This window comes from Sceloporus occidentalis, unplaced genomic scaffold (assembly GCF_023333645.1).
Source record: "Sceloporus occidentalis isolate IW3139 unplaced genomic scaffold, rSceOcc1.0.p SCAF_140, whole genome shotgun sequence".
Taxonomy (NCBI): domain Eukaryota; kingdom Metazoa; phylum Chordata; class Lepidosauria; order Squamata; family Phrynosomatidae; genus Sceloporus; species Sceloporus occidentalis.
This window is the reverse complement of record NW_028317120.1, coordinates 234963-256699: the sequence shown is the minus strand read 5'-3', so window position 1 is coordinate 256699 and position 21737 is coordinate 234963. Positions and strand designations below refer to the sequence as shown.

Here is a 21737-nt window from a genome sequence, read left to right as displayed (position 1 = left end):
ATATTATACATTTTATGCAATTGACTTAATTGGGGTGTTAAATATTTTTTTTGCATTGATGAAAGATCATTCCTTATACCCACATAGATTTTAAAAAATTATTATCAAGATATTGAAGAAAATAAGTATCTGTAATACAGATTGTGAGGCTTAAATCACTTTTCCGAATATTTAAGAGATTTGTGGGGGTAAAGGAAAAAAGAGAAGACAATATATGTGCTTATATTTCACTTATATAAAATGTGTATAGAAATAAAATAAACCAGGTTTACACTAAGGAGCTGAAACCCCGTTTTGAGACCATGATAAAGGCTTTATAAATGCTACAAGAGTTAACAGAAATGTTGACTACAGCTTTTTTTGTATATTTTATGAAAAGAATGGGGAGTGGAAGCTCTTTTGCGCAAGCCAATTTATTCCAAAGCACATAAAACATTAAGACTGTCAATATGCAGAAATGGCTAAAACATATTAGGATGCACAAAAGAAAAAGAAGTTGAGATGCTGAGGAGGGAACAGACAGAAAGAGAAGGACTATACTATGTGGTTCTTAGATTTCAAAGGATTTTTCTGTTTAAAAAAGTTGTATAAGATGAATTCTCTACTGAATGTTTGAAAAAACAAACCTAAAATGTCAATCTGTAAAGAGGGGCCACATGCTGTACTGGATGGGAATAGACTCATCTATGACCACAACTGTCCACTGTATTCAGACATATGCAACCATCTTAGACAGGGCTAAGAATGGGCTGAAGACAGATATCATACTTACCAAGTATGAGGTGGATAAGGCTTGTGTCGGCTCGATAAGGCTCCACCGATCCATGACCTGTTTTGCCATTTGTTTAAATCTAGAACCTTTACTAGTTGATGGTAACATGATACTGCTATAAAGTCTCAATGACTATTTTTTTCTGGCAGACCTCTGGCTATGTTTTTCTGATTTAATCTAATTCTTCTACCTTCACAGCCCAAGCCTCATGGATTACATCAATTTACTGGTCTTTCAATTCGCCATTGAAACATTGAACAACGACCCAAACATTTTACCAAATATCACCCTGGGTTTTCATATATATGATTCCTGTCAAGATAAAATTAAAGCTTTAAAGAGCATTCTTCAGATTTTGTCTGGCCGCGGCATGACCGTCCCTAATTACTCTTGTGCGAATTCTAACAACGTGGCTGGATTTATTGGCGATCACCATTCTACTACTACCATTCCCATAGCACAGTTACTAGAGGTGTATGGATACGCACAGGTGAGTAAACTGAATGGTCTTCCATGTATTGTCTGACGTTAGCATTCAGTTTCATGGTGAGATCACAACCATGTCCAACTCCAAGCTGTTATTAGAAACCTTTACCGCAGAATGGTTACACTTTTGTCTTCCATTTTGTAGATCAGTTATGGAGCGACAGACTATGCGCTGAGTGATAGACGTGTTTATCTGCATTTCTTCCGCTCTGTTCAAAATTATCTTGTCTATAATAAAATTATATTGAAGATTCTAAAACATTTCGGATGGACCTGGGTGGGAATACTCATGGTTGATGATGACACCGGAGAGACAGAGAGTCAGGCTCTGAGAGCGTATCTGACAAGTTATGGAATTTGTATTTCCTTCACTGTAAAAATTAGTTTATTACAAAAACTTTCTGAAAATATGAAAATAATGTCAGAAACTGTTTTAATGTCATCGGCTCGAATTATTATACTCTGCGGCTCTTTCAGCAACATAATTATTTATATTTTTATTCTGTATCTCAAACATAACGATATAACATTAATCCTTCCTCCTTCCCGGGCTTCCAATGAATATCTCTCAGATTACTTTGTAGAACCCCTGAGTGGCAGTCTGGCCATAGAACCGCATCCTCTAGCGCTGCCGGATACCGGAAGTTTCTTGAAGATATATGCATAAGGCATTTTGGATGTTTATCAGAAAATTCTTATAAGAATATGATTTTTGAAGAAATCTATAACTGCAGCGTGAAACATACATTACATGTTAAAAGTCATCTGACGGTTGGTGTTTCTCCCCGGGTGTTTATTTCAGTGAGTGCTTTAGTTAAAGCTTTGAACGAAATGCACTTAGTTAACGAGAAAGCAAAAGGAAATACAAATCAAAACATCTATAAACACCAGGTATGTATGTATGCTGACGGACATACAGGAAGAAGTTCTAAGCGACTTATTTATGAATATATTTCCTGGCAGCCTTTATACCTAATTGTAAATACAGTCGTGTAAAAAAGAAAGTAAACCCTCATTGAATTTTATTGTTTTACATATCAGGCCATAATAACAATTGGACTTCTGCATTCAGATTTGCATGAATTGCAAATTTACAGAATTTTGGTAAATTCAGTAATTCTTACGAACCCCCGAAAACAAGGCCATTGGAATCAGAAGAAAATTAAGCAAAAAGCTCAGAATTTTCTCACACTTATTCTCATTCACTGTCTTTCTCACACTCTCTGAATATTTCCCTACTTTCTCTGCTGACCACTTCCACTTCTGTCTTCAATCTTCAATTCTTAATCTGGTATTTTCTTTTTTCGTCCGCATCTCCACAGACATAACCCAGCAACTCCAAACAGGGAAGTGGACGCCCAGAAATGAATGGGCCAAAAATGAATCAGAAAAAAATAAGTCTGTATTATTTTTTGGCCCATTTGCACATGTCTAAAAACAATCCTCTGTTCTTTAGCAGGTCTACAAATATGACCTCAGATGAACAACAACACATGATATTACATGGTGTCATGATTTATTCAACAAAAATAAAGCCAAAATGTAGAAGACATGTGAAAAACTAACTACACCCTTGCTGTTCCATACAAATTAAGATGTTGGGTAGCAGGCAGTTGCTGCTAATCAAGTGCCTTTGATTGATTGATCATCAGCAAGTGTTACCACCTCTATAAGAAGCACAAGTATTAGGAGTTTGCTGGTCTGGAGCTTTCAGGTGTGTGTTAACACAATGCCTCCAATGAGGAAAGACATCAGCAATGATCTTAGAGAAGCAATTGTTACTGCCCATCAGTCTTGGAAGGGTTATAAGGCAATTTCCAAATAATTCTATAGTGAGAAAGATTATTCAAATGTGTAAAACATTCAAGCCAATCTTCTTAGGAGTGGACGTCCCAGTGATTCACCCCAAGGTCAGACTGTGTAATTCTCAGAGAAATTGCAAAAATGTGTTACATCTCAGACGCTACCGGCCTCATTTAGCAAGATAAATGTTAAGGTTCCTGACATTACAATAAGAAAAAGACTGTACAAGTATGGTTTGTTTGGAAGGGTTGCAAGACAAAGTCTCCTCTCTCTAAAACGAACATGACAGCATGGCTTAGGTTTGCAGAGTTGCATGTGAACAAACCAGAGGTCACAGGAGAATAACCACTTGTTCCAAGCAAGGTATGCAGAATCTCTGAACGCACAAAATGTTGAACTTTGAAGCAGATGGCCAACAGCAGCAGAAGACCACACCGGGTGCCGCTCCTGTCAGCTAAGAACAGGAAACTGAGGCTACAATTCACACAGGCTCAACAAAATAGGACAATGGAAGACTGGAAGTTGACTGGTCTCATGAGTCTCGATTCCAGCTGTGACATTCAGATGGCTGGTCAGAATTTTGCGTAAACAATATGAAAGCATGGATCCATCCTGCCTTGTACCAATTGTTTAGGCTGGTGGTGGTGCTTGAAAAAGACCTCATTGTGAGGTCGAAACGTTGTTTTTTTGTCTCAATAAATCTGCCTGACGCTGGAACTCTTGAGTACCTGGAGCCTTTATTTACCTATTCTTTTTCCTGGTGATTTTGTACTTCAGTCTGTTCTCTACGTGTACCAGTTTCGCTTGTCTGACTACCCGACACTTGCGTCAGGATTCCACCCTGTTAGCCTGGAATCTGTATTTATTTATAGGAGTCTTATACGTTTCAGCTTCTTGAGGTCACCCTTCAGTCCATCATTAGTCCACATGCTAAAGACCCGACCAGCTGCATATGCTTACCTGGGTGCAACCCTCCACATAAATACCTGCTTATTCCACCATTCTGGGTTTTTGTATTGTGGTTCCTGATTTGGCTCTTCCACTGCCCACTGCATTGTTCTGACGCTCCTCCTGGATTCTGATTCGGCATTGATTTTGTCCTTCTGGTTCTGACCTGGCCTGTCTAACTATGTGTGTCCTGCCTGAGGGCTCCCTGCCTGGTGCCCTGCAGTGTGTCCAAGTGTCCTGCATTGTTTCCTGCAATGTGTTCTGCTTGAGGGCTTCCAGCTGTGTGCCCTGCTGGAAGGCTTCCGACCGTGTGTCCAGCTGTGTACCCTGTTTACAGCCTGTACTTACTTGGCTTGCCAGCTTCTTCAATACAGACTACCTCATATTAAGATTCATCCTGTGGTGTGTTTCATTTTGCCTGTCTGTACCTTCCTTCTGGTAATGATGCATCTTGGGGTACAAACTGAGCTTATGGCATCCCCTGCAACTGGGTTCCCACTTGACTGCTTACCCGAGCCCTGACACCTTGGCTTGTATGACTACTTGCTACGTGAACCGACCCGACTATCCTGTTCGTTTTATCCCTTGGTTTTCTGAGTTACCAGTTGTGAATAATATCCTGAGCTGGCGCCCAAACCTTGCTGTATCTACTCAGCACCAATACTTACCTGCTTGCATGGAGATCTCCTTGCTGATGGGATCCTCTTAGTCAGGGGTAGGCAACCTTCAGCACTCCAGATGTTGTGAACTACATTTCCCTTGATGTTTTTCCAGCATTATGACTGTAAGAGCATTATGGGAGATGTAGTCCACAACATCAGGAGTGCTGAAGGTTGCCTAACCCTGCTGTAAGTCCTGGTTTACTCCTACAGAGGGCTTCTCCCTTGGTAGTCGCATTCTGGGCAGACGCAACAGTTGTATATTATTAAGCCAGTATCAAAACCTCATGCTGATGAGTCCCATTAAGGACGAAACAGCTGTCCATGAGTGGTGATCTAGCTGTTGCACCTCTTCCTGAGTTTTGTCTAAAGGCTGTCCTGTACAGTGGGCAATTACTTTCAAGGGATCCATGTATAAAGTGGATATAGAGGCAAAAGGTGATAATTGTTGACTTTATTTGCATGTGCCTACCCAGAATCCCTTGTGGCAGCACCATGAGATTTCTGAGGGAACAACAAGCCTTCTGGCTTGTCTGGTATCTGTAGATGAGTGTTTAATAATGCTTCTATATACCCCTACATTTTAGTAGAAGGGTTTTCCATCACCTTTACTCACCATAACCTAATTGTATATTTCAGAATTCTGTTTTCCAATAGTTACTTGTTACCTCTTAAGTTATATTACCATTCTAATATCACTTACTGATGGTTTTGATTCTAACAATGTGCTGTAGTTTAACCACTTTGTGTCTGGTGACATACCAGTGCGTACCCCCGAGCCTTTCATCAGTCCCACTGAGCGATTCTGTAGGTTCAAGATGCAATCAATGGGAAACTGGTGAATGTGTTTTCAGCTGCCACATGCAGTTTCAGGGAAGGGGGTTGTTTGTTGATTGTGTAGGGGGCTGCCACAACATTACCCTGCTACCTGATCACTCAAGGGTGCTTCCAGGTCAATTTCTGTAAATTTAGTATCTGCAGTTAAAAACTGGTGGAGAACCGATCAAAAGTGGGCCGATGATGATCAGACCACTCCTGGCCAATAGGAGTGATCAGATCATTATGTCAGCCCCTGGCTGACACTGCCCTAGAAAGAGAGAAGGGCCATCTAAGGTAATAAAGAAAACTCCCACAAATTATTAATAAAAAATACATAATTACCTGATCACTTATTGGTGGCATTCAGTCTAGTAGATGAATAATAGAGATCTGGTATAGGTCTATTTCAGTTTAGTGTTTGGGTGGGTTCTGTTGTAAAATGGGAGGTGTTTTTCTTTTCTAGATTTACAACATAGAAGAAAACTCTCCTACATTGTTGCTGAATCTTCCTTTATTTTGTTGAAAATAATTTTTAATAGGTGCAACGCTATATAAAAAGAATAAAAATTGCATCACAATTGGACCAAACATTATACGATGAACATGGTGAATTTGCATACAATTACTTAATTATAAATTGGGTGTTGTCAGAAAATAAGTCTGCATTTAAAAACATTGTGGGTAACTTCACTGAGTGGGCTCCAGAGGGTCAGCAGCTCATCGTTGACTCGCATTCAGTAAAATGGAGGAACAAGGACAACCAGGTAAGGCAAGGGAATTTCTTCTTTAACCCCTTAAGGACAGAGCTGTGGTTTTTTTTTGTATGATTCATGACAGTAACTGTCTTAACATTTCTTCTGTTGTCTCTCTACCTCTCTGCATTTTTTACCTCCAGGCTTGTTATTTATGACACTCCACATAACCCCCGCTCAACCCTTCTGTAATACCATCACTTGTTTTAAGTTGTAACCTCTATCATGTTGATCAGTATTGTTTAAGACCGGATGAAGTGAGGATAAATTTCGAAACCTTGTCTTTTAAATATTATGTTAGTCCAATAAAAAAGGTATCACTGCGTACTGTGCAATACTCTGTTTTTTTTACATTGTGTCTACTAGGCTAATAAGGCTTAACCCATTTACATTATATATATATATATATATAAGCATTGAAAAAAACACTTTTCTGACTTATTTGAAAAATGTTTTACTTATTTACAAAAGCTGATGAGAAAAAACATAAATAGATTCTTATATGTGTCCAATATTTTTATGTTAAGTAGCATATCGCTATTTCAAATATATTGTTTTTGGTCATTCTGCCCACATGTCCTATTTGGGACATCTTTGAAGTCTTTCCATGCACTATTTCTACAACCAGCCATGGCCAAAGTTTGTAGTATTTTTTTCCACACACATAGTGTATACATTTACAGCTCCTGGAATATAGCACTTTAAAACAACACCCCAGTATGTGCTCAGCAACATCTCCTGAGTACAGAGATACCATCCACAAATGGGATTGTCATGTTATTTGGGGCTTAAAGTCCACTTTTGGGAGCTGTGCTTTTCAGTTGTTCGACTTGGAATTTTTACATCTGGCCACCCTGCTCCCATGTGTTATTTGGGACATTTATGAGATTTTTTTTTGTCAAATCGCGTATTTTTTCAACGCACTGGAAGTTTATTCTATTATGGCAAATGATTCAGATGGCCCAAAAGATGCTTACAGAGTAGGTATCTGACTGTTGGGGCCCTATTTGGCGGGGACAAGAATAGGAACCTAAATACAAGACAATAGCGGTGAGGATAAGGAAAGACCAGCTGAAATGTACTGGGCAGTCCAAAGAATATGCAAGCAGAAAACCAATAAAGCAAAATCTGTATAAACAATCCAGGAGTCTGCAGGCAGGCAGAAGGCAGTAATGCAAAAATCTGTTTAAACAATCCAGGGGTCAGCAGGCAGAAGCAAGGAGGGATACTGGGTCATCAGGAGAGCTCCAGAATAAGAGCATGAAGAAGGAGTGGGCTTTTATGGATCCCTTGGGCATCTCCTCATGCAAGACAACTGTGGCTCCACCCCCGTAACCCCCCATCAGTGGCACCAAAGGAGGGTTCCACCCCTCTGTTGACATCACTCCCCCTACCCTGTCATGCTCCTCACAGGGACGCTGGATAGACAAAGTAGAGGACAGAGGCGACACACAAAAACACCACCAAGGGGAGCGGCACCCCTCTACTCACCTGAGCCCCCTCCATTGTGGTAAGTGTGATGGAGCGGGCCACAGATGCCGTGACATTGACATTGAAAGTGTCACACAAGGGGACACTGATCAGAATCCATGTCACAAAAGGAGGCACACTGAATCTGGGCTTGTAGTGGAGGATTCCTGGGTTCCCCCAAACCTAATGGCCCCTGAAATCCCCCCTTTTTTAACCAGACTCCTAACATCACAACCACTATTGATGCCGGTGACCCAATGAACTTCATACATTCTTGTCTTTGTTTTACAATTTAATTTTAGTTGTACAATATTCTAGACTTCTCAGCCTTATGCATATGTAAGACCCGGCACCCCACGTGAAATGAAAGAAATTGGGGACATTGACTATATTGATGGATATTGTAAAAACAATCCTCAAGTGGGTCATATTGGCTCATTAACTTTTTATTTTATTTTGACACCAATGTTACTGGCACCATGCAGAAAAATGGAAAGGGCTTCCCTCAGCAACAAGTACATCCCAAGCAAAAGTGCGGTAATACAAGTGCTTTGCGTAATCAAGAACCTCCCAAGGTACATAGTAGAAGTTTATGGGCTGTCAACCATACATAATGAAAATGTGGTGCCAATGAATGTCAGGGGAGAAAGACCGGGGTTAGTGAAAGGGAAATTTGGGGGCATTTAGAAATGACACATAACCTACACAAAAATCCCAAACAACTGTCAACATCTTTGAGCCCTGCATCTTCCACAAAGGCAAATGCATGTGGGGTATTTCCGTAATCTGGATATGCAGCTCAACAAGTTTGGTTGGATTTCTTTGCCATAACGTAACCTATGCAGACAAAGTAAAGGGAGAGTACAGGAAATTATTGCTTCGTCCTAATGATAAGTGTCCTAATGCTCCAGAGTGTCAAAATAAGTATTTGGTTTTTTTTTTATTTATTTTGTTTGTTCGATATTCCTGTGACAAACCCAGCATACTAAATGCAAAAAAAAACAGCTCTGAAAAAGCTCTGCACACTTTCTAATATTTGCTAGACGTGCAAATGGGCAAAAACAATTTGGACCAAATTTTCCGGTTCATTTTCAGAGAACAAATTTTGTTTCCTGGCCATTCGGTTCGGCCAAACATTTGGGGGTCATTTTTAATTCAGGAATGAAATTTGCTGCCCGGTGCCCACTTTCACAACCTCATTCTCCCTCACGCTCTCTATATGTTTCCATATCTTCGTCTGCATACATAACCCGGCTGGAACTTCCGCCAAAATAGTGGCGCTTGCAGTGATGTATAGGTATAGGTTTACAGGACTTCATCGAAACTATCTTCTTTTTGTTCTCTTTTCCTGTTTGTAGATTCCAAGGTCTCAGTGTTCAGAGAACTGTTTGCTTGGATATCGAAAAGTCCTGAGACCAGGAACACAAACCTGCTGCTACGACTGTGTCCGGTGCTCAGAGGGAGAGATATCCAATAGATCTGGTATAAAAGATTACATAAAACATACAAATAATATACTTATAGTAGGTGCATAGGAATGAATGCATGCTCCTGGTCGGGTAGAGGGTGGGGTTGGGCCGGGGGGTATTACGAGCCACAAGGAGAGGCAGGTGTAACTATAAAAGAGCAAATAATGGACAAGATGGACATGGGTTGACTGGAGCTGAACACCCAAGGGGCAAAAAAAACTACCTGGCAGCCGAAAATCAGCTGTGATACCCAGGATCTCACAGGTATAATGATAAAAACTTTGTTACACGACCCCCAAACTCCAGGCTTCTGCACACAGCTGGTTCACTTTTGCAAAGGCAAAAAACATAAGAAAAAAAACAAGTAGCGTCAAATAGGCCCCTTAGGTGTTAAAGGGTTAGAATCATACGTTTGTTAACAGTTACTTGCTCAGGATATATGGTCATAGTGAGTTTTTTTTGCTTCTTTTTTTTGGTCCATAAGCTCCTCTGTACTTTTTACATTTCCTTCCCATACGAGAGGGTGGTGAATAAGTGTAACAGACTTCTCAGAGAAGTGGTAGAGGATCATTTTTTTATTATCTTTAGTGAAATTCTATGTAAGACAGAGAAGTCATTTAACATCACATCAGTCGGAGGGACCTATATGTCCAGTCAACCATAAGCGCTGGAGAAGTCTTCATATTGTCCAAGAGAACTTTTGAGACAAAGGAGGTCCATTTTGAATTAAAACCAGTGATATTTAAAGCACGGTCATGTTACATCTTTTGAGGTTAAACAAAGAATGTATGTGATAATTAAACAAAGAATAATTATACTTATGATTTATATATAGTATTTCTGGTTTATCATGAAGTACAATTAAGCTGTTTATGTTTAAATTACTTATTGAGACATAATATTACTTTGTGTTTTGTGTTTTTCAGACAGTGAGAACTGCATTGTTTGTCCAAGTGATAAATGGTCTAATGAGAAAAGGGATCGGTGTATTCCAAAATCGGTGGAGTTTCTATCATATTTGGATGCAGTTGCTGCAGTTTTATCCTTTGTATCAATTCTGTTTTGTCTTGTAACTGTTGTAATATTACTGATCTTCATTGTCTTCAGAGATACCCCAATTGTGAAAGCCAATAACAAGAACCTCAGCTTCCTCCTCTTGGTCTCCATCATCCTGAGCTTCCTCTGTGTGTTTCTGTTCCTCGGTCGTCCTGAGGATTTAACCTGCATGCTGCGCCAAACTGCTTTTGGAGTCCTCTTCTCATTAGCCGTGTCTTGTATTTTAAGCAAAACAATCATGATCTATATTGTTTTCAGAGCCGCCAAACCCGGCAGCTCCTGGGCAAACTGGGTCAATGTGAAAGTCTCCAATTCTATAGTACTGCTCTGCTCATCCATTCAAGTTATCATTAATATTTCCTGGTTGGCCATTTCCCCCCCATTTCAGGAGCTGGACATGCACTCTTATCAGGGAAAGATCATCGTTCAGTGTAATGAAGGCTCGGTTATCGCCTTCTACTGTGTCCTGGGTTATATGGGGCTTCTTGCAGCTGTTAGTTTTATTATGGCTTTTTTAGCCAGGACATTACCGGACAGGTTTAATGAGGCCAAGTACATCACCTTCAGCATGCTGGTGTTCTGCAGCGTTTGGATTGCGATGATCCCGGCCTATCTGAGCACCAAAGGGAAGAACATGGTGGCCGTAGAGATTTTTGCCATAGTGGCTTCAAGTGCAGGACTTGTAGGATGTATATTTATTCCAAAATGCTATGTAATTGTTTTTAGACAGGAATTGAATACAAAAACATATTTACTTGGAAGCAGAATTAAAGGTTTAACCAAATAGTTATAAGAACCATATTCTGAATTATATGTTTCATAACTGTCAATGGTCAATTTCAGAAACTTGAATTGGTTTTCTAGACATCAAAACACATTATTGCACACAATACCCCAATGTCCTGGACTTCTAGGAAACATATCTTTAAATCCAATCTTACTTATAAAAAGCAACTATGTTGACCCTTCTATCTTTTATTAGTTACAGTGAAAATGAGGCGTCCACATGGTGAGAATTAGACTTGGGCGCAAGCTGACTAGCATTATGTTATGTTATGTTTATATATTTGTTGCCAACTTTATTAGGGTGAGAAGCGCAGACAGTATTTTGTTTTTTTGTAGCAGCCAGGGGATTAGCCCCTCCAGCATTGTGGGGAGCCAGAAGGCTAGGAAGGCTAGACAGGTGAAGTTATTCGGCAGAGAATTCCACGCTTTTAGGATCTCATTTTCTACTCTGCCAACTGTTTTGCCCACTACGCTGTCGCACTCCATCTGCTCTAGAGTTGTTCGTAGATCAGTTCATTTATTTTTCCAAATTCGGACACTTTCTTTTCCAGATTTTCAATTCCTAACCATTGAAAGCATGAAATATCCAGTACTTCAAAAATTGGACTTGCATTTTCTCTTTATCCTTTTGAAATTTCTCCTGAGGAAGCCGACGAACCATCGGTGAAACGCAGTGAGAAATACGAGAAATACACAAGAGAAAGTATACTGGAACACCTGCTGAGCCAGGACATTGCATCTATATACGTTTTTGCACACTATTAGTTTAGCTGTGCCATGTCTAATTGTAAGTGTATCCAGACTTATTTGAGACCATTCCTGTGGAAGATACGGCACCATTTCCGGTTCATTTGTTTTTACAGATTTTAGAAGCTATGAAATAGAACATTCTACTGAATCCTTTGATGAGCCTGTTTTATCCAGCCCGCTTGTGAGTGGATTAGACACCATATCAAATTATTTTTCAGTGTTTACATATTGCACTATTATTTTTTATTTTTTTCCCCTTTGTTTTATATAGCGCCATCAAATTCTGTAGCGCTGTACAATGGGTAGACAGGACATAACAAGTAGTATGTAACATAACAAATTGACTAACAGAGACAACCGATGAGGAGTGCCCTGCTCAAACGAGCTCCATGGCATCACCAACAGGCGGCCAGCCACATATTATAGGTGTCAAGCTGGGCTACCTATGCCAATCCCTGTAGAGTAACATTGATGCAGCAGGCAGCTGTCTGATTGATCGCACTTCCCTATAACATAACATAGACTGGGCAGTTGCTTCATTTGGGCACTATTGAAATATTACAATCTCATTGATTGCGTTACCGTTACTTCCCAAGGTTGATGTTAAACTCAAGGCTGCTCCTTGTTGACTTAGTAGGGGATTTTGGGGGATAGCTACACTTTTACCTCTCTGATTTTTCAGAATGGAAGAAGCAGGACCTTTCTTTTACTACTACTTTTACCTCCTGAGGAAGCCCAAGACTGCGAAACGTGTTGAGGAAAGAACTTTTACTAGGCTTTTTAAATATATCGCATTTTAGCTTTATTTTTTATTAACAGATATCAAGCATATGTAAACTATTTACATTTTTTTAGGGCTAGTCCCACAATAAATTGATTTATATACATATACTTAGCGAAATAGCATTTTTCATTAGATGCACACTGGCCAAATAGACCGTTTTTCTGGTTGGTAAGCTTTACAAGTCTACACTCCGTACCCATTGGGGGTTACTGACACCTGGACACCATAGACAAAGGGCAGAGTTACTAGAAGGGGATATACAGATCCTGGGCACCATCAAGTCTTCTATATCATTCCCTATCATTCATAGCTTTATGTGCAGTGGATCTTGTGAGTTCAACTATTTATTATATTATATACACCTGAAACAATATACTACACCATTGGTCGTTTTTCTTTTTACTGTCATACACAGACATGGAAGATAGTGAGAAAGGCATGAATATTTCAGCACTATTGTAAGTGCACTACAGAACACATATTGACCTACTCATCAATATAGTCTACAATATTGTTGTTGGTTTTTGTGTCTCCCTTTTGTTTTACATGAGCGCCCCGAAAGAGATTTTGTGCGTCCTCCGTCATACACCATCCGAACTCCACTTCCAGAGCCGAGGATCCTGGCGTTGCTCCTTCTCTGCCCGCACGGTAATCAATCCCAGTGGTGGTGGAAGGAAGCATCCCACTGCTGCCGCCAATTTGACATGAATAACCCATACCCTGACTGGGTACACCTGCTAGACAATCCACCCTTCTCCCCATGGTCATCAAGAACATGACATTTTAACTGTCAGGCAGGAATACAATACTTTACTATCCTGACAAGGGCAGCAATGAGAATTAACCAATTTTTTTTTTTGTAGCCCGAGGTGCGTGCTCCTTGGTGCCGCATCCGTGCTTGGAAGGCAGCGGAAGCCTGAAAAACTATTCTGGGCTTCCCCAAAGGGAAAATCCAGACAAAATTCCTTGCTGCCCCGGCCCTAAGGCCAGAGAATCAAGTGTTTCCCCCTCCTGTCCTAGAGGTACTACACTTGATCTGAACCAAAACTTACCCCAATAACCGAACAAGACTTATATTGAAACAACTATTCTAGGTTTCCCTAAAAGGAAAACCCGGACAAAATCACAAAAAAACAAACCTCCCCCGGGTTAGCCCCCCCATATTAATTTTTTTTACAAAAGATCATGGCATTTGTTAGATCATTGTTAGATCAGGTTTGATCAACTGTTTTTTTCGTTAGATCTACTCTAAAATAGGCAATATTAACAATCTTTTTCAGGGGGGGCTAACCCGTAGCCAGCCCCCCCTCAACAAAAATTTCAACAAAATGTTACTGATTATGATAGCTCTACGTTAGATCAGGTTTGATCAGACAAAATTTTTGTTAGATCTAGTCTAATTACTGAGATATTGCATATTTAATGAGGGGGGGCTGGCCCCCCCTCAACTGAAATTTGGATTTTTTTTAATGGATCTTGGTAGATATTCGTTAGATCAGGTTAGATCAACAGTTTTTTTCGTTAGATCTACCACGCAGGAGGCGGTATTCACAATCCTATTTTGTGTGCGGGGGATGGGTACACATACGGTCTGGCCCCCCCTCAACTGAAATTTGGATTTTTTTTAATGGATCTTGGTAGATATTCGTTAGATCAGGTTAGATCAACAGTTTTTTTCGTTAGATCTACCACGCAGGAGGCGGTATTCACAATCCTATTTTGTGTGCGGGGGATGGGTACACATACGGTCTGGCCCCCCCTCAACTGAAATTTGGATTTTTTTTAATGGATCTTGGTAGATATTCGTTAGATCAGGTTAGATCAACTGTTTTTTTCGTTAGATCTACCACGCAGGAGGCGGTATTCACAATCCTATTTTGTGTGCGGGGGATGGGTACACATACGGTCTGGCCCCCCCTCAACTGAAATTTGGATTTTTTTTAATGGATCTTGGTAGATATTCGTTAGATCAGGTTAGATCAACTGTTTTTTTCGTTAGATCTACCACGCAGGAGGCGGTATTCACAATCCTATTTTGTGTGCGGGGGATGGGTATACATACGGTCTGGCCCCCCCTCAACTGAAATTTGGATTTTTTTTAATGGATCTTGGTAGATATTCGTTAGATCAGGTTAGATCAACTGTTTTTTTCGTTAGATCTACCACGCAGGAGGCGGTATTCACAATCCTATTTTGTGTGCGGGGGATGGGTACACATACGGTCTGGCCCCCCCTCAACTGAAATTTTGATTTTTTTTAATGGATCTTGGTAGATATTCGTTAGATCAGGTTAGATCAACTGTTTTTTTCATTAGATCTACCACGCAGGAGGCGGTATTCACAATCCTATTTTGTGTGCGGGGGATGGGTACACATACGGTCTGGCCCCCCCTCAACTGAAATTTGGATTTTTTTTAATGGATCTTGGTAGATATTCGTTAGATCAGGTTAGATCAACTGTTTTTTTCGTTAGATCTACCACGCAGGAGGCGGTATTCACAATCCTATTTTGTGTGCGGGGGATGGGTACACATACGGTCTGGCCCCCCCTCAACTGAAATTTTGATTTTTTTTTAATGGATCTTGGTAGATATTCGTTAGATCAGGTTAGATCAACAGTTTTTTTCGTTAGATCTATCACACAGGAGGCGATATTCACAATCCTATTTTGTGTGCGGGGGATGGGTATACATAGGGGCTGGCCCCCCCTCAACTGAAATTTGGATTTTTTTTAATGGATCTTGGTAGATATTCGTTAGATCAGGTTAGATCAACTGTTTTTTTCGTTAGATCTACCACGCAGGAGGCGGTATTCACAATCCTATTTTGTGTGCGGGGGATGGGTACACATACGGTCTGGCCCCCCCTCAACTGAAATTTGGATTTTTTTTAATGGATCTTGGTAGATATTCGTTAGATCAGGTTAGATCAACTGTTTTTTTCGTTAGATCTACCACGCAGGAGGCGGTATTCACAATCCTATTTTGTGTGCGGGGGATGGGTACACATACGGTCTGGCCCCCCCTCAACTGAAATCTGGATTTTTTTTAATGGATTTTGGTAGATATTCGTTAGATCCGGTTAGATCAACAGTTTTTTTCGTTAGATCTACCACGCAGGAGGCGGTATTCACAATCCTATTTTGTGTACGGGGGATGGGTATACATACGAGTTGGCCCCCCCCAACTGAAATTTGGATTTTTTGTAATGGATTTTGGTAGATATTCGTTAGATCCGGTTAGATCAACTGTTTTTTTCGTTAGATCTATCACACAGGAGGCGGTATTCGCAATCCTATTTTATGTGCAGGGGATGGGTATACATACGGGCTGGCCCCCCCTTAACTGAAATTTGGAAAAAAAATTATGGATTTTGGTAGATATTCGTTAGATCTGGTTAGATCAACAGTTTGTTTCGTTAGATCTATCACCCAGTAGGCTGTATTCACAATCCTATTTTGTGTGCGGGGGGTGGGTATACATACGGGTTGGCCCCCCCTCAACTGAAATTTGGAATTTTTTTCATGTATTTTGGTAGATATTCATTAGATCCGGTTAGATCAACTGTTTTTTTTGTTAGATCTATCACACAAGAGGGGGTATTGACAATCCTATATAGTGTGCGGGGGGATGGGAATACATATGGGTTGTCCCTCCAACCGAAACAAACTGTTGATCTAACCAGATCTAACGAATATCTACCAAAATCCATAATTCTTTTTCCAAATTTCAGTTGAGGGGGGGCCAGCCCATATGTATACCCATCCCCCCGCACATAAAATAGGATTGTGAATACCGCCTCCTGCGTGGTAGATCTAACGAAAAAAACAGTTGATCTAACCTGATCTAACGAATATCTACCAAGATCCATTAAAAAAAATCCAAATTTCAGTTGAGGGGGGGCCAGACCGTATGTGTACCCATCCCCCGCACACAAAATAGGATTGTGAATACCGCCTCCTGCGTGGTAGATCTAACGAAAAAAACTGTTGATCTAACCTGATCTAACGAATATCTACCAAGATCCATTAAAAAAAATCCAAATTTCAGTTGAGGGGGGGCCAGCCCCTATATATACCCATCCCCCGCACACAAAATAGGATTGTGAATATCGCCTCCTGTGTGATAGATCTAACGAAAAAAACTGTTGATCTAACCTGATCTAACGAATATCTACCAAGATCCATTAAAAAAAAATCAAAATTTCAGTTGAGGGGGGGCCAGACCGTATGTGTACCCATCCCCCGCACACAAAATAGGATTGTGAATACCGCCTCCTGCGTGGTAGATCTAACGAAAAAAACAGTTGATCTAACCTGATCTAACGAATATCTACCAAGATCCATTAAAAAAAATCCAAATTTCAGTTGAGGGGGGGCCAGACCGTATGTGTACCCATCCCCCGCACACAAAATAGGATTGTGAATACCGCCTCCTGCGTGGTAGATCTAACGAAAAAAAACTGTTGATCTAACCTGATCTAACGAATATCTACCAAGATCCATTAAAAAAAATCCAAATTTCAGTTGAGGGGGGGCCAGCCCCCCCCTCATTAAATATGCAATATCTCAGTAATTAGACTAGATCTAACAAAAATTTTGTCTGATCAAACCTGATCTAACGTAGAGCTATCATAATCAGTAACATTTTGTTGAAATTTTTGTTGAGGGGGGGCTGGCTACGGGTTAGCCCCCCCTGAAAAAGATTGTTAATATTGCCTATTTTAGAGTAGATCTAACGAAAAAAACAGTTGATCAAACCTGATCTAACAATGATCTAACAAATGCCATGATCTTTTGTAAAAAAAATTAATATGGGGGGGCTAACCCGGGGGAGGTAAAAAACAATCACCACCAGCCTCCAATAGGGTGGCGGTGAGCTACAACCAGCATGCATCACACCATATGTAAAATGCAATATGCAGATCATATGCACATTAATTATAACAGAAAACCACAGCAACTTACACAATCCTGCCATCAGAACCAATAATATTGGTCAGAAAAGCAGGAGGAAGAATGAAAATGGGATCTAGAAGAGCTTTGGCCACCCTGTACCACTAATTAGGTACACGGTGACTTAAACATAAACCCAAGCAAAGGGACCGGATATTGTACAGTGATTAGTGTCCGCTGTCACTTGTTGGAAGTAAATAATGCAATCCAGGGGTCCACCATCTATGATAGAAAATACAGCCTCCAGGTGCCTCCAAAGTCGTGGAGGCTTATATGATGCTATCTTACCACATTTTGCTGTAGTGAGTAAAACCTTTTGTCTTTTATTTTAAATGATATTATCATCATGAAAAACGTTGTCAGGTTATTCTATTTATTAATTGCCTTAAATTGACTTAAAAGTCAAGGCTACAGCTCTTTACATGTCATATACACTGTGATACAGGATACCCTCAAATAAGTCATAATCATTGTAATTCTGATAATATAATATTATTGGTATTATTGATGTTATTTGTTTTCTTATTTTTTTAAGTGCACATTTCTAAATTGTATTTTTTCATTTTATGTATATCCTCATATTAAATATTCTTCAATAATCCTTTAAAGCAGGGGGTATAAATACTGGTAATATTTTATATATACAATTATATGTTATTTCATAACAAGCAAATTACATTTATCACTGATATTATAAAGTGATTTTATTTTATTATAACATTTAATTCATTAAACTTCTTTTGCACAGTAAAAACAACATCGCAGTCACACACTTGTTCCCAGCGGGAAATGACGTCAGTTCTGACGCTGAGCTTTGCTGTTAACCATCTGCTCGTCACAAAGTGCAGCTCTTTACATGTAACGGATAAAGCCGTTTATATAACACTATGATACAGGAGACCCGCAAATTAATAATAGTAATAATAATATACATTATTATTATTATTTAAAGCAGTTGGTTATGTCAGTTAAAATGTCCCTTTAAACGTTTAACTCGACGAATAAATTACTTTTATTGAATATATCACAGATAATGATTAAACATGATTAACTTTGACTTACAAAGTAAACTGCAGTTTTTAATAACCTGAACTCAGGACAGCCAGCTGCCACATTCCCGTTTGACGGAGCCGTAAGCCTATTATACGGCAGAGATAATGCAACAGGCGAACGAGACTCCACGGTCATAAATGTTGCTTATGGTTTCCATAACGTCCAAATCACATGATGTCCTATTCAACAGGACGTATCATGGACGTTATGTGACAACTAGCGGCGTATCTTTGCAAATAGTCATACAGAGTGACTGCCTGCAGGGGGCGGCAGAGAGCAACAGGGATTATTGAAAGGCTTATACTATCCAGGGCTGTTCTGCAATTCATAATAATGGAGTTTGGCATAAAGTTACTGCTGGGGCTCACCAGGAAGCATAAGGAACTTAATGGGAGGCTTAATATATTTATAATATATTTATTATCTTCATTTATTATTAATAATAATAATAATTATGTCGTTTTGAAATCGTTATACCATCAGGTAACAATCTTATAAACTATTTCAGCTCAAGCAAAACCTATATAATTTTTCAGAGCAAGTTCATTTATTTATAGTTAATTCATAATTTAGCCAAAACTGTGCATCACATCATAGGATGTTGTTAAAATCCGGCATTCCCCTAAATGGGACACAATGCAACGAGGTTCAGGTACACCTGAGAAAGGGTTAAATCCTATAAACATGCTAAAGTTACAAAATGTAGACAGAAAGGTTCATATCTACAATTAGACCAACTTTATACCAGCCATCTGTACCATGACTGGGTAGACCCACCAGATATTGCTTCCTTCTGCCCATAGCCACCAGGTATAGAGAACTTCAACTGTAACATCACAAACATCAGGAAACATCGCACCTCAGGTGCTGTAACATATCAACACAGATACTTACCCTAATTTATTGAAGCCCCGAGGCCAGCTGCTCCACTGAGAAGTAAACAAAAAATCTCCTAGTGCCAAGCATGCCATAAGGCCGCAGTGGACATCATGTCCTCTTCTTAGTTTGCTTCTGGTATTGCGGGATATGCGGCACTTCCTTCCCTACCCTGCCATAAGGCCTGTAGGACAGCCAGATCTTCTTGGGCCCTTCCTGCAAGGCTTAATGCTATCCTAGCCCTAAGGCCAGAGGACCAAGCTTTCCCTCTCTCACAAGTATTCACTTGATCTTGGCCTTTTGGCAAGCAACACTTACCCCAATAAAAAGTCCTGCAGGAGGGCCAGATCTGCGCAGTCCCACTCCCACGACAAGGAGGGGAACCACTGTAACCATGAGGAAGAGATGGGGAGCAATAGAGTATCCACCATCTCTCCCACCAAAAAAGCTGGTGTCCTGTTTCACTGCAGCAGTGAGTTCAATCCGTAAATCAGCGTCCGTTTCCATATATATCCTTCTTCCGTGTTTCCAAAGTAAAAAAACGTCACACATATCTGTTTACAAAAAATCATTGTCACACGGGCATACAAACAAGTGAAGTTGGTGAGGTTTAACTAAAAAAAGTTTTTACTTTATTTAAAAAATGTCCTCATATTCCCTGCCCATATGTGTCAGAGAAGAGCGGAGTGAAGTGTAGCTAGCTGTAGATGCTCTGCGCACTCGTTTGCTCCTCACAATCAGTAGTGCAATATTGTGACTGCCCAGGACTGCTCTGGGGGCTCATAAAGGACACATCAGGCTTCAAGATACCTCGTCCTTAAGGCACGAGGATTAAGTTTTCCCCTCATACCCTAGGGTACTACACATGATATTAACCAAAAGGCTGAGAAGCAATAAACTTACCCCATTTTTTTTTTAAATTTTTTTTTACTATTTATTTTTGAAGCTCCGAGGTCAGTCACTTTGCTATGAAGGAAAACCAAAAAATGGCTTGAGCTAACATGTCATAAGGCCACGGTGGACACCAGGTGCCCGTGTTCAATTTCTTCAGGGGTCGCACTCGCAAAACATACATGTCCCCTTCCTTTCCTCCCCGGCCATAATGCCTACAAGAGGGCCGGATCTGCTTGGTCCCTCCCCGCTATTTTTAGGGGACCTGGTGCCTCCTTGACTTTCAGGTGTCAAAAATAGGTACAATACCCATGTTTATTAAAAAATTATTATTCAAAAATGCAATAAAACACATGTGCTCTGTGAAAGAGTACTGCAGTTGTGCAGACAAAGACTATATACAAAAAAAGTGCTTGCCAAAGAAGCCACAGCCCTTAGGCTCTATACACCCCACACCAAGCCTAAAAGGATAGGATCAGTGTATCGACAAAAAAACACTTACCAGCACACCTAACCACTTACATTCACCATCTTGAACCAAAAATCAAACCTCATGGCCTCTACCTCACAGGTACTCACTTGATCTAAAACAAAAGACACAAAAAAAAAAACACATTTCAGAATTCCATGCAATAAGCCAGGGACCCATGTCTGGTCATACCCTGATTTACTTAAGGTGAGAAAAACAACATGGGAGCCTCCCCTATAGTAAAGTAAATACCCAGGAGAGGCATGACCATTGTTTGCTCACTTGCACCATTACAGAGAAGACCTCTTCATTAGAATATCAATTAGAATATCAGACTTGTCCCACCCATCAGGCCAGGCTGGACCCGAGATGCGTGGCTGGCTTCCAGTACACAATAATTATTTTTTTTTGTATTTAAAATAATTTCATAAATACCAAAAAAATTATGCCTGTTTTCATATAAACATTGTCAGAGACATTCACAAAATCCAAAAGGCAAAAAGCAGAACTGCGACCCAGCCCAGGGTATTACACATACAGTACAACTTCAGGTTAGCAAAACGCTCAGAAAAACAGTAAGAGCAGCGTCTGATTATAATTCCAGACAAGGCACATATGGTTTAGCACAGTAACGGAAACAACTCAGGGAAATGGGGTAGTGCAGTGGCTGGCATGGATGAGAGGAAACAACAAATGGGATGGAGCACTTTCATTCAGACGCAGATAAGCCTACCGCAATCACAAACTATTACCCATTCTCCTCTTCAACACAAAGCAATTTCTAGCAAATCACAGAACACTCTTTTCACAACACATTTAGCTCCGCACAGGTTTTACTAGTACAATATAGCTGACGCTTCTCTAAACGCAATAAGCCAGGGACCCATATCTGGGCAAACCCTGAATAACCAAAGGTGAGAAAAAAAAACCATGGACGACT

The 21737-nt window shown here is 40.2% G+C and overlaps 1 protein-coding gene across 1 annotated transcript; it reads left to right on the top strand.

Moving 5' to 3' along the window:
- The first annotated feature begins 1142 nt into the window (after positions 1-1142).
- Positions 1143-11785, top strand: LOC149280992 (vomeronasal type-2 receptor 26-like). Its single transcript, XM_089499809.1, has 6 exons — positions 1143-1262; positions 6027-6251; positions 8028-8129; positions 9068-9191; positions 10105-10916; positions 11666-11785. The coding sequence occupies exons 1-6, from the start codon at positions 1143-1145 to the stop codon at positions 11783-11785; spliced, it is 1503 nt and encodes a 500-aa protein (XP_089355935.1).
- The last annotated feature ends 9952 nt before the right edge of the window (positions 11786-21737 follow it).

Bases quoted from the DNA above. Each gene is read 5' to 3' on its own strand.
- LOC149280992 (XM_089499809.1), top strand. From the start codon at position 1,143: ATGACCGTCCCTAATTACTCTTGTGCGAATTCTAACAACGTGGCTGGA. The intron at 1,263-6,026 runs GTGAGTAAACTG...AATTTTTAATAG, and splicing joins AGGTGTATGGATACGCACAG to GTGCAACGCTATATAAAAAG. The intron at 6,252-8,027 runs GTAAGGCAAGGG...ACAATATTCTAG, and splicing joins GGAGGAACAAGGACAACCAG to ACTTCTCAGCCTTATGCATA.